At 35.4% G+C, this 16,562-nt stretch overlaps 1 protein-coding gene across 1 annotated transcript; it reads right to left on the bottom strand.

The window, feature by feature from the left end:
* Nucleotides 1-13,547: 13,547 nt before the first annotated feature.
* Nucleotides 13,548-15,451, bottom strand: LOC114714810 (probable aspartic protease At2g35615). Its single transcript, XM_028899579.1, has 2 exons — nucleotides 14,509-15,451; nucleotides 13,548-13,735 (listed from the first exon to the last, which is right to left on the bottom strand). Exons 1-2 carry the CDS (start codon nucleotides 15,449-15,451, stop codon nucleotides 13,548-13,550), a joined length of 1,131 nt encoding a protein of 376 aa, XP_028755412.1.
* Nucleotides 15,452-16,562: the final 1,111 nt, after the last annotated feature.

The following is a 16,562-nucleotide window of genomic DNA, read 5'->3' as shown; positions in this document are numbered from 1 at the left end:
TAAGGACATTTAATGTGTCCTTCTCATACCCCACCTTATAACACTTTTTAATCTTTAACAACGTCTTAACACTTGTAAGCATATTCCAACAGTTTTAAATACTTGCTTAAAATTCCAAGTTTTGACTAATGAGTTCCTCATATCCTTTGACTCTTTATTTGAACTTCCCAACTTTCAAGAACACACACATACAAGTCCTAAAATCTCAACTTCATTCTATCTTTAAAATATTTTCTATTAACACTTCATATTAAATCTGGAAATTATTTCCAGCTTTGAAAATCATCATCACAGCACTTTAATGAACTTCTAACCATATTTCAAAACAACTTTGTATATTACAACTCTATTAGCCTTTAGATATTGTTGTCCCCTACAAGCTTACTAATCGATAGTTTGTGTATGCGCGCGCGCGCACACACTCTCCTTGTTAATTCACCAATCAATTATGGCTTAGCTTTATCTTATCTATAACTCCTTCCTTCCTTTATTCAATTTTCATAATAGAACATAAGTTTCCCACTATTTTCTTGAGTAACTTCAGAACATAAAAAATCATTCTTTAAATTTCTAGCTTCTTAATTATTATCTAATTCTCCATTAATATTTTAAGATTAACCTTCTTAACACCAGCAGTAAGCTGCATAAAATTTTCATTTTTCCCAACTATCATCCTCACGGCTTTACATTATGAGTACCATAACCTATGCTATATTTTCCGTGAAGATTTTATGTAACTCCTCGATTCAATCCCTTACTTAAATTTGCAAATTTTCTACATTTAAAAAAAATGCTCAAGTCACCTTTGAAATGCTCCCAAACTTGATCTAACCACATAAATTATATTCGACTTTTAACAATGTAAACTACAGCCTAATTAATTTAATTCAACTTAACCATCCAATCTCTAAAGCTTCCAACCATTACACCATTTTTAATTGTCACTTTAGAAACTTTAATAACGTTTTAATACCTAATGATACTTGATAAGTTTCAAACTTCTTCCTCTTTTAGTTGCCATAAAGGCCTAAAGAAATAGACATATATAATCTTCATAGCTTATAATGTCCTTGATTTCTCCGGCACCTTCTTCTAATTTCCAGAAAGCTCAAAAACAAAATTTAATTCATCATTCTAAAGTCTCTACACCTAGCTAGACCATCGACAATAAATATAAAGCATTTAAAAGCACAAAACAGTAACCGTCCCAAAGATTTTTTTTTAATATTGATCATTCAGTTTTAGCGTGTCAATCACAAACATATATTTATATATCTCATATCCTGCACTTCATATATTCATCATTTAAGCTTTCTTCCATTCCCCACTGCGGAATCTGACGCTGCAGCACCAAAAAAGAAGAAGCCAAATTCAAAAATTCCCTGTCTTAACATCAACCACGCCCACATACACACATATCAGGTATCCATGACCATTCAAGCATACTAGTTTATGAGAGTGTGTGTGTATATATCCTCTCCTTCAACCCTCACAATTCGATTCCACTTTAATGAATCTTTTAACCCCTGTTTCGGTCAACAAAAACAGAGCAAGGAAACCCACATGCAACCACAATTATCAACATGCAACACTTAAACTCACTTATACAAGCTTTAATCTACTTGTTCCATCATTATTTCATTTTTTTATTCCCCATTTCTTCATAACCCAGAAATTTCATTTTCCCATCAGCTCTTCAATCTCACAGAGAATGGAGAAAAGAAGGGTAGGAGAGTATCTAGGATGCTCAACTTGGCCGAAAATTGCAATTGCATGTAAGCTTACCACCTCCGGTTACTCCTCTAGCTTCGCCGATCTCTGGCTCTCTCTCAACTCTCACTCTCCGTCACTCTCTATTTCCAGAAGCTTGGCATGATGAAAATAAATTGGGAGAGGTGTGTTGGCAGAATATAAGTGGGAAGGGCATGCGAAATGACCATTGTGCCCTTCTCTTCATTCCTTAATTCCAATCTCATCCTTCCTCTATAATTCTGAAATTATAAAATAAATCTAAAGATTAACCCGTAATATTTTATATGGATTTTCCTTATCCATTAACTTCATTGAGACATTGACTCATAAAATAATTCCTCTAAAAATTTTGTATAAAAAATCAACTCCTGATTATTTTTCTTAAATTTTCTAAGAAAATAGGCTTTAATTTCATAAATCAATCCTTAATTCATTTTAAGGATTTTATGCCTCGACTAGTTCTTTTTTCTCATAAAATAATTATCCTAAAAGTTCCAACTCAAATATAAACCTCTAACTATTTTTCCTTAAATTTTTAGGAAAAAGGTTCTAATCTCTTTAAAATTTCATCAGAAAACAGGTTTTTTGGTCATGAAAATAATTCTTTTGGACCTCATAATTCTTTAATAGCCTATTTTCCAGAGCCCTAAAATTTGGAATGTTACATACTTTTTTTTTCATGATGATGGATATATAATAGAATTATTCAAACAAAGTTGCCAATGTTGGGAATTTTGTTTTCGGTAAAGAGTGAGTGCCCAAGCCCAATCACAAACTCATGACAAAGCTTATTAGCTAAACCTCTTTCATCTTCATAGGTTCCTTCAACATCTCCACCCTTCCTAGTAACTATAGATTTGGGTGTCCACTGCTCCCTCTAAGCTTCCGCTTAGTTTTTCATCAATTTCCAAGTGCATTTTCTTGTTCTTCGTCATTAGATTCTACAAAAATGAATGGCATTTTGATATTTTATGAACAAAAAATAAGTATCTTTTTTATTTTTTGAGAGTATTTTTTCACACCATTTTTCCTTCATAAGATTTTAAAATATCATTTATTTTACATAGGATCTAATGATTAAAAAAACAAGAAAATAATATTTTGAAAGTAAAAAAAGTAGCAGTAGAAAAGAGAAGACAATTGAAAAGAGGTAGCTGGTATCTCACATTCAATAATAGTTTCTATCTTTGTTAATCAAATAAAACATGGTAGTGGCTTTCCCATTCGTTTCCCATGAACGTCAAAAGCAAGACTTTTTTTTTTTTGACCTTGTCAAAAACAAGAGTTGCATTTATACTGAAAAATCTGACAACATTCTGCTGTAGAAAAATTTAGGTGAGTTGGGTCCTGGTACTCACTAGGGCTAAAGCAAGCTTCCATGCTCAGAGAGTGTTTATAAAGGCATTTACAGATTGCTTACTAACAAGTTATTCATATTGATAGTGATATTTGAACTTACAACTTTGTAGATTATAAGCCAATTCCTTATATACTGGACTAATTCTTGTTGACAATTTAGTGACAATTGAAAGGAAAGCATCCTTTGAATTTCATCCAAATGCAACGTTGGTCACCCTTCATAGTGGGGGCCCACCGGCTGAGAAATAGTAATTGAAAAAGCAAAAAACTTTTTTTGGCTGATGTAAGACTGGCAAATTTTTCTTTTGTAAGTAATTGAAGTTCGTCGTCTCTCTTGCAAATTAAGTGGAATGCACAAGAAGAACCTATAAACTTAAGCTAAACATGATCATCACAATTATTCACATCTATGAAGTTTCTTAAGATAGTATTCTGTCTTTCTGGTTCTAAATGTAAGATCCATTTTCACTATAAAATGGGTCTTATGTTTAAGACTGGAGTAGTAATAAATAAATTTATTTACAAAAAAGACCCAAAACAAAAAAATGAGATGAGGAGGGATGGATTCATCACAAAGGGCTTATAATTAGGAAAAGAGGCAAAAAAGTGACATATCGTGTGGGCCCACTTGGGGCTTACCCCAAACACTTTTTAGACCATTTATGAGTTTTTTTTTCCTTTTCAGCTATACTTGCTTCAACGTTTCTATTTAGTAATAAAGGGAGCAAAATTTTTTGTCCAACTCCTCAATAATGGCGCTGATACTCTCTAGGAAAATCGAGACCACTCCTCCCTTTAATGAGGAAGAGGATCAACTAGAGAGAAGGTCCAAGAAGATTAAGAATGCAAATGTGGTTGGTTAGGGGGAATGTTCAGCTATGAATGAGTGGCCTAAAGTAGGAGATAAGGAAGGCTCCCGTCGGAGGAGGGGGATTTCTTTTGCTGAAATGCTGAAAGGGGAGCATATGCAGAATGTTCTTTCAAGTGATGAAGAGGATGAAGGAGATGATTCCTTGGATGATGCAATGTCAGAGGCTGAAAATGACAGGATGGAGGATTAGAGAGGATCCTAAAAGAAACTTTCCAACATTCCATTTCTCTAGAAGAGTGAAGAAGAGATTGTTTCGGGCATAGAAGAAGGCAGTTATTATGAAACTACTAGACTTCCACATTGGCTTTAAGGCACTGGAAGCTAGACTACAGACGTTTTGGGCGAAGAAAGGAGTTCTTAGCCTGATAAATATTGGCTATGGTTACTTCATAGTTAAACTATCTAACAAAGAGGACTACTTTAATGCTTTGACTGGTGGGCCCCGGATGATTTTTTATCACTATTTGACAGTGTGACTATGGGAGCCTAGGTTTAATCCTAGCAAAGCAAAAGTTGACAAAGTTGCTGTTTGGGTGAGACTTCCTTGAGTCTCTCTGGAGTATTATGATCAGGAGGCTCTGACTATCATCGGGAATAGAATTGGAGAAACTCTATCATGTCAGCTAAGTGGGCATTACGCGACGATTTGTGTGCTAATGGATTTGAGTAAGCAACTGATCTCTGGGTTTAAACTGGATAATGAGGAGTATTACTTAGAATATAAAGGCTTGCATGCTCTTTGTAATAGCTGTGGATTATATGGGAACCATTGCGAGGGTTGTCGGGTCACAGCTCACAAAATAGAGGTAAACAGAGATGATGATAGTGCTCAGTTACGTGGAATGCAACAGTCTGAGATAGGAAAAGAAGGAAATGGATTTGAACAGGAAACCTGAAAAGTTGTCCAGAAACCGAGAAGGTCACCCGGTTGAAGGAGAAACAGGGGGAGACGAGCCAACAGCAGGGGACTGGAACACGTTTCAACATCCTTGCTGATGTGGAGAATAGAATTAATTTAATAAAAAACATGGAGGATAATGTGGTACTGGCTAATTCAGAGGTGCAGGACGTATCCTTCTTAACGCCCACCACTATCAATGTATGAAGATCGAAAGGGAAAAAATTGGTACAGCAAAGGCGCCTAATGGGGTGGCAGAAAATTTGGTCCCTATGCGTACGAACAAGTCGTTAGCGAAGGGGGAATTTGGTGGGAAGAGAGAAAAGAGGTCCCGCAAGATGTTTACAAACCATGTGAGGAATAACGAGGTGTTGATGCTTACCCTCTAGGATTCTAGGGAGGATGATGCCTCATAGGGAAAGACGCAGGTAGAAATGGGCCTAGGTCACTTAGAGGATATTGAAGAGGGTGACTACTTGGAACCTCCTCCTCAAGTACCTACCCTGCTACATGGTTTAGGGGCCGAGGAGGAGGTAGGCACTAGAGATAGGATGGATATCATTGGGCTAGATATACAAAGGCCAATAGAGGAGGTGGACCAGACGAGCAACCAAAGTGGAGAATTGAGAGTACCAAAAACACAGTTTCCGGTGCATTTTTAATCGGGCCCTCATTTTATCTCTCTTGGTTTTTTATGGATCATTTATTTTATTGGAATACAAGAGGGGCTTGTAGTAAAGGCCTCTCTAATAACTTGAAGACGGTTTTTGGAGGGGCAAAGCCTAGTATTATAGTTTTGGTAGAAACATGTTGTCAGGAAGAATCTCGCCTGAGCTGTTTGTCCAAGCTTGGCTTTGATAACCTTTCAATGGTACCAAGTGTGAGTCATTCTGGCAGGATCATTATAGCTTGGAGGAGTGAACGCGTGACAGTGGATGTACTTATCAAAAATCGTCAGTTCTTCCATTTGAGATGTGGTTTTCCAAGATAACCTACCTTTCTGTGTACAGCAGTTTATGCAATACCCCACAGTAATTTGTGACCAGAACTTTGGACCAAGTTGAAGGACATGGCTAGCCTGATTACGGAGCCATGGCTAGTCTGTGGTGACTTTAATGATATATCCGCAATCATAAAAAGAGTTGGGGGTTTGCGTTAGAGTGAGAACCATACAAGGTGGTTCAATGAAAAAATTCAAAAATGTCAACTATCAGATCAGGGCTTTGTGGGGCCCAAATTTACTTGAAAGGGTCCAAGATTTGTTGGGTGTACAAGACTCTTTGAAACACTAGACAGGGCATTGGGAAACACTCCTTTTATGTCGTCTTTCCCTAAGTGGCAGATTAAAGTATGGCCCAGAACTTCTTTCTCTGACCATAATCCCATTGTTATCAAGTTGTTTGGAGGAGATGAACGGTGGAAGAGTGGCAAGCCTTTCCATTTTGAAGCTATGTGGATGGAGCATGAAGATTTTAGTGATTTCCTATCTACTACTTGGTCGAGCCATGGCAATTTAAACAAGGATCTGTGTGGTTTGAAGGAATCACTATCAAAGTGGAATAAAGAGGTCTTTGGTATGGTGGAAAAGCAAAAACATATTATCCTCTTAAGATTAAAGGGAATACAAAATTCCAATGCTTATCCTTACTCTAAGTTTCTGTGCGAACTGGAATTAGATCTTCAAAAGCAATTAGAAGAGCTTCTACGTCTAGAGGAGTTAAAATGGTTTCAAAAAGCCAGAACTCAATGGATTGCTAAAGGTGATAAGAATACACGCTATTATCATTTGAAGACTTGTGTAAGAAGGAAACAAAACACAGTGCTTACTTTGAAAAATGATCGTGGATAGTGGATCGATGATGGAAATGAGCTTACAATTCTAGTTACAGATTACTTCAAGAAGCTTTACACTGAAGACAACTCTGGGGAAGTTAGGCTTTGTACTATCACGAATTTTCCCAGAGTGGATGATCTCTGTTGGAATCATCTAATAGAGACACCTTCGGATGAAGAGATAAAGGAGACTATCTTTGCTATGGGTCCCTATAAGGCCCCTGGCATTGACGGGTTCTCCCCGATATTCTATCAGAAGAATTGGAAAGTGGTTGGTCAGGTAGCTTGCACCTTTGTTCGCAACATTTTCTAGGAAAAAGTAGAGGTCAAGGAAGCAAACAAAACTTTGATTTCCTTAATTTCGGAAAGAGAGGACCCAGAGGTTGTGGCTCATTTCAGACCTATATCCCTGTGTGCTGTTCATTATAAGTGTGTTATGAAAATAATCACAAGGCAGCTCCAAGACACAATGAACAAGTTAATCTCCCCCTTTCAAGTCAGTTTCATTAAAGGAAGGCATATTCAGGATAATATTATTATTGGGTAGGAGTTAATCCACATAATGAAAAGGTCAAGAGGTAAGAAGGGCCTTCTTGCTATGAAAATTGATTTTGAAAAAGCATACAACAGAATTAAATGGTCTTTTTTGAAAGAGGTTCTTATTGAGGCTAGGTTTGAGCATGATTTCATCAATCTAGTCATGGCTTGTGCAACTTCAGTGACCTATAATGTTCTTTGGAATGGTGAGATGACTATGGAATTGACTCCTCTAAAGGGGCTCAGGCAAGGAGATCCCACCTCCCCCCTTTTATTTGTCTTATGCATCGATCGTCTTTCACACCAGATTTGTGATACTGTGAACGAGAATAAGTGGAAGCCGATCCATGTTACTCGTAATGGACCTAGTATTTCCCACTTACTGTTTGCTGATGATCTTCTACTTTTTGGTGCTACCTTAAAATAGCAGGCCTTGTGTATAATGAACTATCTCGATTTGTTTTGTGAGGCTTCTAGAGAGATGGTGAGTAAGAGTAAGTCGTCTATTTTTTTCTTATTGAGAGTAGATGCAAGAACAAAAGCAAAAATCAGGGACATAACCCAGATGAAAGTTAGTGGCAAGATTGGCAATTATCTTGGTTTCCCACTGTCTAGCGGTAAGAAAACCACGGAATCGTTTCATTATATAGTGAACAGAGTGAGATCGAAATTATCAACTTGAAAGGCAGAGTCATTATCAATGGCGGGGAGAATCACACTTGCAAAGTCTATTCTAAGTACCATCCTCGTCTATCCTATGCAGGTTTCTCGTGTGCCTACGCAAATCTACTCTGAAATTGAAAGATTGCAAAGAAATTTTGTTTCGGGCCATAGACAAGACAAGAGAGGCTATCACCCTATAGGATGGCACCAGATTACTTTGCCCAAGTCCCATGGTTTGTGGGGAAAAGCTATCCTGGAAACTTTTAACTGGAGAATCTGGTTTGTGGACTGATATTTTGACCAGGAAATACATGTTACTTAATAAGGAAAATCTTTTCCAATACAGGAAGGATGCCTCGAAGCTGTGGCGTTTTATATGTGAATGCAGCAAACTAGCAGAAAAAGGGATCCAATGGCACATAAGAGATGGGAAGTTAGTAAATTTCTTTAACCATTGCTGGCTATTTACTGATAAGACTATCAATTCGATGTGCATACGGCCTATTACCAGCGAAGAAGAAAATAGCGTGGTAGCTGACTGGACAACCCACAATTTTTGGGACCTTACGACATTAAGGTCTGTAGTGAGGAAGGAGGTTATTCAAAGATTATTAAGCATTCTTCCTCCTATGGCTGAGGCTAGCAGTGATTTTATATCTTGGAAAGCATATCCAAATGGAGAATTCTAGATTAGAAGTGCCTATTTTTTGCTGCAACAGCATCTCGAAGATTTTTACCACCCAACCTATAAGCTGATATGGAATTGGCAGGGTGTGGAGAGGGTGAGAGTTTTCTTATGGAGGGCTTTCAATAATAAGCTCCCAACCAAAATGTGGCGAAGTTCCTGGTCTACAGATTCCCCAAAGTGCTCTTACTGTCATACACATAATGAAGATACCATCCAAATTTTGCAAGACTATAGCTTTACCAGGCAAATTTGGATGGACTTAGTTGAGCCTACAAATATTCAGCATTTTTTCACATTACCTCTGCGAGATTGGTTTTCAGTCAATTTGAAGTGTCATGTAAGGAACTCAGAAGTGGCGGACTGGAATCTTTTGTGGGGGGTGATTGTTTGGGAGTTATGGTGCTGGACAAACAAGGCGGAATTTGATCCGGAATATCAACAACCTGTGAAACTGTTGATGATAATTAAAAACAGCTAGAAAACCTATATAATGAGGACGGATTGTGAAAAGAGTTGCAATGAGGTGACGTTGGGCAGCTCTATTTGGAAGCCACCTCCTCGTGGATGGGTAAAACTGAATGTTGATGGAGCTAGGGATCACAGATCAGCTATGGCTGGGGTGGAGGTGTTCTCAGAGATCCGACCGGAACATGGATAGCTTGATTCTCTCACAAGATTGGTTTGTGTAGTGCATTTGAGGCGGAAGAGTGGGCATTGTTCAAAGGTTTGAAGATGGCGTGGGATCTTGGTTTTAAAATAGTGGGGTCTAATGCTAAAGAGTTGGTGGATCAGTTACTGCACAAAGGAATGCTTCAGAATTGTAGTATGATGTTTGTCCAAATCGAGGACTCACTTCTTCTACCATGGGAACTAAAGCTGATCTATGCACCTTGATCCTATAATGGTGTGGCGGATACTCTAGCTAAGTGAGGAATTACAAATTTTGTTCTTTACGAGGTTTGTCTTGCTTTTATTGAGGACACTGTGCAAAGAGAGAGTATGGGATTAAGTCCCCAGTTTATTTAATTTATTCTAATTGGGCTTTGCCCTCTTTTGTACCCAAAAAAAAAAAAGGAGCAAAATTATGCATCATAATTATGAGTATTATCACTCTACATTAACTTTATATTTTTAAGAGTTTTTACCACCATCATCTTTTAAATTAATATTGATTTTTATTTCCTTGTAATGTTTTGATCAAAAGAATCTTGAGGCTCTGATAGTAATTGTACATATTTATTTCTCTAGAGAATTTTTGGAGGAAAAAGCAAAAATAAAATCAACGAATACTGTGACCATCGACCTGTATACATCATCCTGGAAATAATTATTTAATGGAAACTTAGCGTAAATTACTCCCTCACACATCCACCTTTTCCAGACATGTTTGTTGTCTTTTTTTAATATTAATGGGAGGTTATTTTATTATTAGCTTTGCCTACAAATGAATTTTATTTTATTTTATCCATATTTAAGTAGAACAGTTATAGACTTGTATTACTTTTTCCCCCATAATTAATGGCTTTAAATAGGAACAACAGTAGACAAACTTAATTACCTGCTAGTATTTCTTTATGTAAGAAAAAGCAGCATTGATCAAGAGGTTCCACGTGAACTCTTAAAAAAAGAAAAATAATAGATTTTTGGGTCAACAGGCTGCTAAGGGCGGTTCTAAAACTGAATGTTAGAGGGGATGATTTGGAGTGTAGTGGAAGGGAATCAAATTCAAAAAGGATAAGCATTATAAGGATTATATCTCATATGGAAAAACAAATAAAGAACAGGAAAAAGGCTAAGCCATAGCTGAGTAGTAGGCTTCTTCTCTTCAGGCAGGTTTCGTGCAAGCAAACAAGACGGATTAGATTTCGGACAACACAGAGAGAATATTCGGTGGGAAGATCCCCTCCCATGGCGTTACCCTTTTGATCCTTAAATGCCCACAACTCCGAAATTCCTCCTCTCTGCATTCTTCCTTCCTTATTCCCTGCTCTCACAGTGCCTCTCAAGGCGCTTTATGTCTTCGACATCCCTGCAAATGCCTCCTTTTCCACCGGTTCGATCTTCTATTTCCTATCCATCTCTTTGTATTTTCCTTCATTTTTTTTGTTATTTATTTCATCACCACTTTTTCTCGTCACTCTCCCTCCATCTTGCTGATCTCTCCCTCACCTTCTACCGTTCCTCCCTACAAGCTCTAAGCTTTTCTGTTTTTTGATTTCGCTCTCAGCACTTTCTGAGAGCAGATCTCCTCAGAAAAGTGGAGGTTTAGATTAGCTACTGAGAGATATGGGAGAAGAATGGGCTTCTGAGGACTGAGAGCATTATTGCTGTTCTCTCTTCTTCTTTCCGGCAAATGTTATTCTCCAGTCTTTGATTTTTAATGCTTAATGCTACATTCTTTTGCTGTTAACTTTTCTTGGTTAGGTGCTGTTTTTTATTTCTTGATGCTCTAGTCTTTTGTGCTTTTCTATTTTTCATATGAAAGTGTTGTTTATTTTTAGAGTTAATACCAAAACCGGAAAAATGAAAATACGTGTAACGGAGTAATAATGATATTTGGGTTGCTGGACAGAACCCTGTTCTTCTCCTTGTTTTCTTTTTTAAAGAGGTTGTCACCACACATGCAGATCATTCATTGTTTACAAACGTCCAGCTATATTTTGCTGAGATTATGTATTCGCATGACCAAAATTTCACCGGCATTAGAATGCGTATATTTGACACTTCAATGCAAGTGAGTGAATCTAATTTTTCTTCTAGTGATTAGAGAATCCAATGAAGAGTGAGGAAATAAGACCCTCTCTAGCCATGCAAATGATTACTGATTTATATAATGCTTCAATACGCGGCTTTTGCGATGTATGTTAATTAAATTTCTTAAAATCTGAAGCTTTTGTGCGCATCTATTGATAGGGTCGGAAATACTTGAGAGACTTTAACGTTATAAAGGAGGCTGGTGGCACTGGTAAGGGTGTTATTGTGAAGAATTTTGATGTTGATGTCCATGATAACATGTTGGAGATTCATTTATTATGCTGGGCAGGAAGAGGAACCAACATTATTATTAGCTAGAAGCAATATTTTATGAGAAGCTTTATAAGGATTATATTATTATTAGCTACATAGATAATGATTGATTCATATTTTATACATTAACTATTTAAGTCAACAGTCTCAGTAGTCTTTTGATAATTCAATGTTTTTTTTTGGGCAAGATAATAATAATGCAGTGTTATTCTTAAAGATTTGATCAATTTCCACAGTTCACACGGGCAATTAATAGCACCTGGCTACCTGCATGCGTCTTTTGTTTTGATTATATTATAAATCCTTGATACAAGTTATGTATAGCACATTTTTATATACTCCATCTGGTTCGTAATATAAGAAATTTGTTAGGAAAATTATGATTTATGATCTAAAATAAAAGACTTTGTCGGAACAATTAATATAATTTTTTTACTTTCATTCCTATTAAATATAGGAGGGAGATGATAGATAATAAAAAATATGATATTAGAAGCAGCTTTATCATTTTTTAGGGATAAAATAGGAAAATTTCTGTCATTTTAAAACAAATTTAATTATTAAAATTTTATTTTTTTAATACGTGAGAAAAATTAACCAACTTATTATATTATTGACTTAGGGGAGTATTAAGGAATGCAATGATTTTTTAAATTTCACCCTTATTGTCCACGTTCACTTTCCCTATATTTATAAATCATTGCCATATCTCTCTCTTCTTTTGCTCTTTTCAATAAGAATCAAATTATAAGGATAAAATTGAAAAAAAAAAAGATTAAATATATTACAAATAACTTACATTTTGGACTAAAACTTCTCCCTGCTACATACCAGTGACATATATTCAGAAGCAGAGTGGCAAACATTAATTGATCTTGTACATCAGTCTCACGTTAACTTGTTCTTATCTTCTTTGCACCAATTTGATTGTTTTCTCCCCCACTTTCTCTGGAAAGTTCTTAGGGGATCAAAAGTATAATTGTTTCGGGCCCAATAACAAAAAGCCGAAGACCTCAATGTGGGCTTCAATTGTACAAATTTGCATATTTGTATATTTTAATTTTAAAACATATCATTATGTTACCAACAGAGTTAGTCTAACGGCAAAAAATGCTAGTCCATCACAATATGATAAATTAAGTTTGAATATCTGTTAAGAGAAGTAGTCATATTTAGTACATAACAGTACTTTAAATAGGATTGCTTCCAATTAAAAAATACATATATTTACCGGAAAAAAACACCATTATATTAAATAATTAAAATTTAAGTATGTTTAGTGGCTATTAGATTGCATAAGTTATCATCTAATTGGTTGAGTGAGCATTTTCCTTCAATAAGATTAACAGTTTTAAAAGTAATAGACTAAAAATATACTTTATCAATTGGGTGATTAAACAGCAATTTAAGTAAATATATACTTTAGTCTACACTTATCTCTATATAGTACCTTCAATAATAAAAATAAATCAAAATCATCCATATCAAAATGTTTCGTCGTTAAGATTCACGCTATGTCTTTCAATCCATCATGCTACTGTCATATAAAGTTTTAAATTAAAAGAGTTACACAAAAAAAAAACTTGAAATTATTAATAATAACATTTTAATAGGTTTTGACAAGACTGGACTTATAAATATAATATATTTTTGTTGCAATTCTTTATTTGGAATTTAGTAATTTTGAGCTAAGTTCATATTCTCATATACGTCGTCAATATTAACGAAAAAAAGAGAATCACAGTTTAGGCATTTGTATATTACTATTATTTATTTCAGATACAGTTCGAGTTGTACTAATTCTTCTCAGTAGACAAAACAAACAACGTTCCAATTTCCACGTAAATAATCGAGTTTACACATGATAATCTGGCCAAGAAAAAACAGTTTAATTATTAATGACAGAAAACATAAAAAAATCAAAGCTTGCTGCAATCCAGTGGCTTGAAGGAAACCAACTTCTTCTGAATATCATGACCCACCAAGAAGTTCATCTGTGCGATGTTCCCAAACACAGCACCACGTGAAAATGAGCGGAAAGCAAAACAAAACACATCCCCAGAAACTTTAGTGAAGCTGTTAAGTGTACTTAACCTATCATCTGCACCTTTAAAATGAGCAGTAATAATGGGAGCTTCAATGCTTTGCGACGAAGACTTATAACAAAGGCTCAAAATCTTTAATGGGTCTTCAACACGTTAAAATTTCACTTGTGAAGCAACTTCTGCTTCAAGTTTTGAATAGAAGTCTTGTGGAAGCAAAGTCAGTGCTGTTCCCGCATCAATTATTATGTTGCCCCCCTCCACTGAACCACCTACATGCAAACCAAGTCCTTTTCTTATAGCATCAACACAAATAATATAATGCACCTAATTAGAAATTAAAAATTCAGGTTATAATCTAATCTACATCACGCCTAAATATATGGTTATGGATAATTCTGTTGTGTGTGATGTCGTTTAACAAATTAGTATGATCAAATTGTAAGTCAACCTTGGCCTTTTTTTTTAAATTAAAACATTGCTTTGAGATGATATGATCATGTAACTAAAGAAGAGGGCGTGAACCAAAGAAATCAAATTAACGACCTGGTATAAATAACTCGAATAAGGCAAGAACATGAGTTCTATCTCAAATTATTACAGTGCATATATACAATTCTACGAATTAAAAACAAATATTTTCATCAATTTACTCGCTCATTTTTCATTAATAGAAATTATATCCACTGTCAAAACGAGTCTCACATGTCCAGAAGTGTATCGTTAATGGGTAAGCATTCATAACTTAATTGATAGCTATCTTGACTTAATTTTTTTTTTCTTATTTCTCATTATTAACAAACATAAATTAGTGATTGATGAGATAAAATCGAATCACCTGATGATGTAAAGGCTATCCTTTTGTCTCCAACACTAATTGCTTCCAACGTAAAGTAACAGAAAGCCGCTGGATCTTTCCAAAACATTGGAGTAAAAACAGTCCCTGCTCCAGAAACGACACCGTTTGCTCCAAAATTCAACTTGGTCGTTCGATTACTCGACAATGGGGCCAAGCAGTATGAGAATTTACCATCAATGGAAGAACTTATCTGAGAAACCAAAGAAATCGAACCTCCTCCGAGACCAACAATCCCAGAAGTTTGTTCACTAAATGGACCATCAATATAACCACAACCAACCACAATGTTAGGAAACGCCACTTGGCGACCACTGGTGGAGCCAAGTGTCAGTGTGTCTGATGTGATGTTTCCGATTGAAACTGAGTGATCCGCGTACTGCACGTCGTACTGACAAAGTTTTGTTCCATCCTCACAACATGTCTGGACCTCACGGGGAACTATAGATGTAAATTTTTGGTCGAAGCAAGAGATGTTTTTGAAGGTTGAGGATTTAGAACGATCGAATAAGGGGGCGGTTTGGTTATGGCAATTACGACAAGGTAAAAACTGTGACCAAACAAGGTCACTGCCTGTGTCTGCTATTCCAAAGATTTTGAAAGGTGGTGTTCGTAAGGAATAGGCCATGATGAATTCTCCTGTAATAGGGATTACTTCAGATTCTGGTAAATCTTCCTCGGCTTCAACGGTTTCAGTATTAGGGTAGAAGTAATTGGCTCGTTTGATGGAGTGAAGGAAAGAGCTGTGAAGTTTCTGCACGTGTGATGATTCAGTATAGAGTGGAGATTTTGCAGAGTCTCGGTGGATTAGTTCTACACTAAAGCCATGGTTGGTTGCTTCGGTAAGGAATAAAAAGCCAGAAATGCAGGTGACGAGGAGGAAGGAGAGGGAGAGAGGAACAGTGGGATTATGCGCTTCTGCCATACTATTAGTGATTATTGGACAGATGACGATCGGGAGAATATACACACATACACACACACTAGCTTCCTATCCTAATTATAAGAACTCATTTATAGTTTACAAATAAGTCTTATAATTAGGAAAAGTAGTATATTATTGGACAGATGACCATGGCGAGAACATATATATATACACACTTGATCCTTAATATAAGACTTATTAACTAATTTGATTAGATTAAAAAATTAAATAAATTAGTTAATTATAAGAAATATGACATGTTTTGCCTCAAACAGTATAATTATCTTTCTTAATATTCTCCTTCCTTTCCTATTTGATTATACTTAAAGAGTATTATATGAGTAATTTAAAAAAATGATAAATATGAGAAAGTGGTCTTATATTTAAGATCAAAATCAACTCAATAATTAGATCTTATATCAAAGATCGGAGTATATATTATGGAATCTGGTTGGTGTTGTAATTTTATATTTTATAATATTTTTTTAAGTGAATTAAGGTGAAATTTTTATTGTTAGATGAATTTTCTCAGTTGAATGCTTATTATATCAGTCTTTATCCCCTCTTTTAGCAATCATCTTTTACGGCTTCTCTCTAATTCCCAATACATGTATTGTGAACAGATTTGCAGATGAATATATATATATATATATATATAAAGTGAAGTTTATATTTTACATTCAATGAATAATATTTCGTAGGTAGTAGGTGGACATGTATTGATGATGATTAGATAGTATATGATAAGTGAATGTTTATCGATTTATTTAATGAATTTACAGAGATGCGTATATCGATCATTTTGTGTTCAATGAACAATTGGTTAAATGTGTATATCTCAATGTTGGGTAAACAAAACCATATGCAAGGGGAGATATTGTTCGTAAATAAATCGCCACATGAAATTTTTTAAGCATGTAGTGAGAAAACAATTTGCAAATTAGTAAACTATTATCCCTAGTGCTTAATATAAAAGTTAGATAACTAATTACGTAAGAATATTCAAAAAGTTAATTAAATTAGTTATTTGTGATAAATAAATTTTATTTTTTTCTAAAACATCATTATTATTAATCATGCGTATTAAAATAGAAACATTTCAACATATGTA

This window comes from Neltuma alba, unplaced genomic scaffold, assembly GCF_004799145.2.
Source record: "Neltuma alba isolate B1F8T4 unplaced genomic scaffold, ASM479914v2 tig00011543_pilon, whole genome shotgun sequence".
NCBI classification, from domain to species: domain Eukaryota; kingdom Viridiplantae; phylum Streptophyta; class Magnoliopsida; order Fabales; family Fabaceae; genus Neltuma; species Neltuma alba.
Note: the sequence above shows the minus strand (reverse complement) of the source record. Positions and strands in the feature narration are given on the sequence as shown.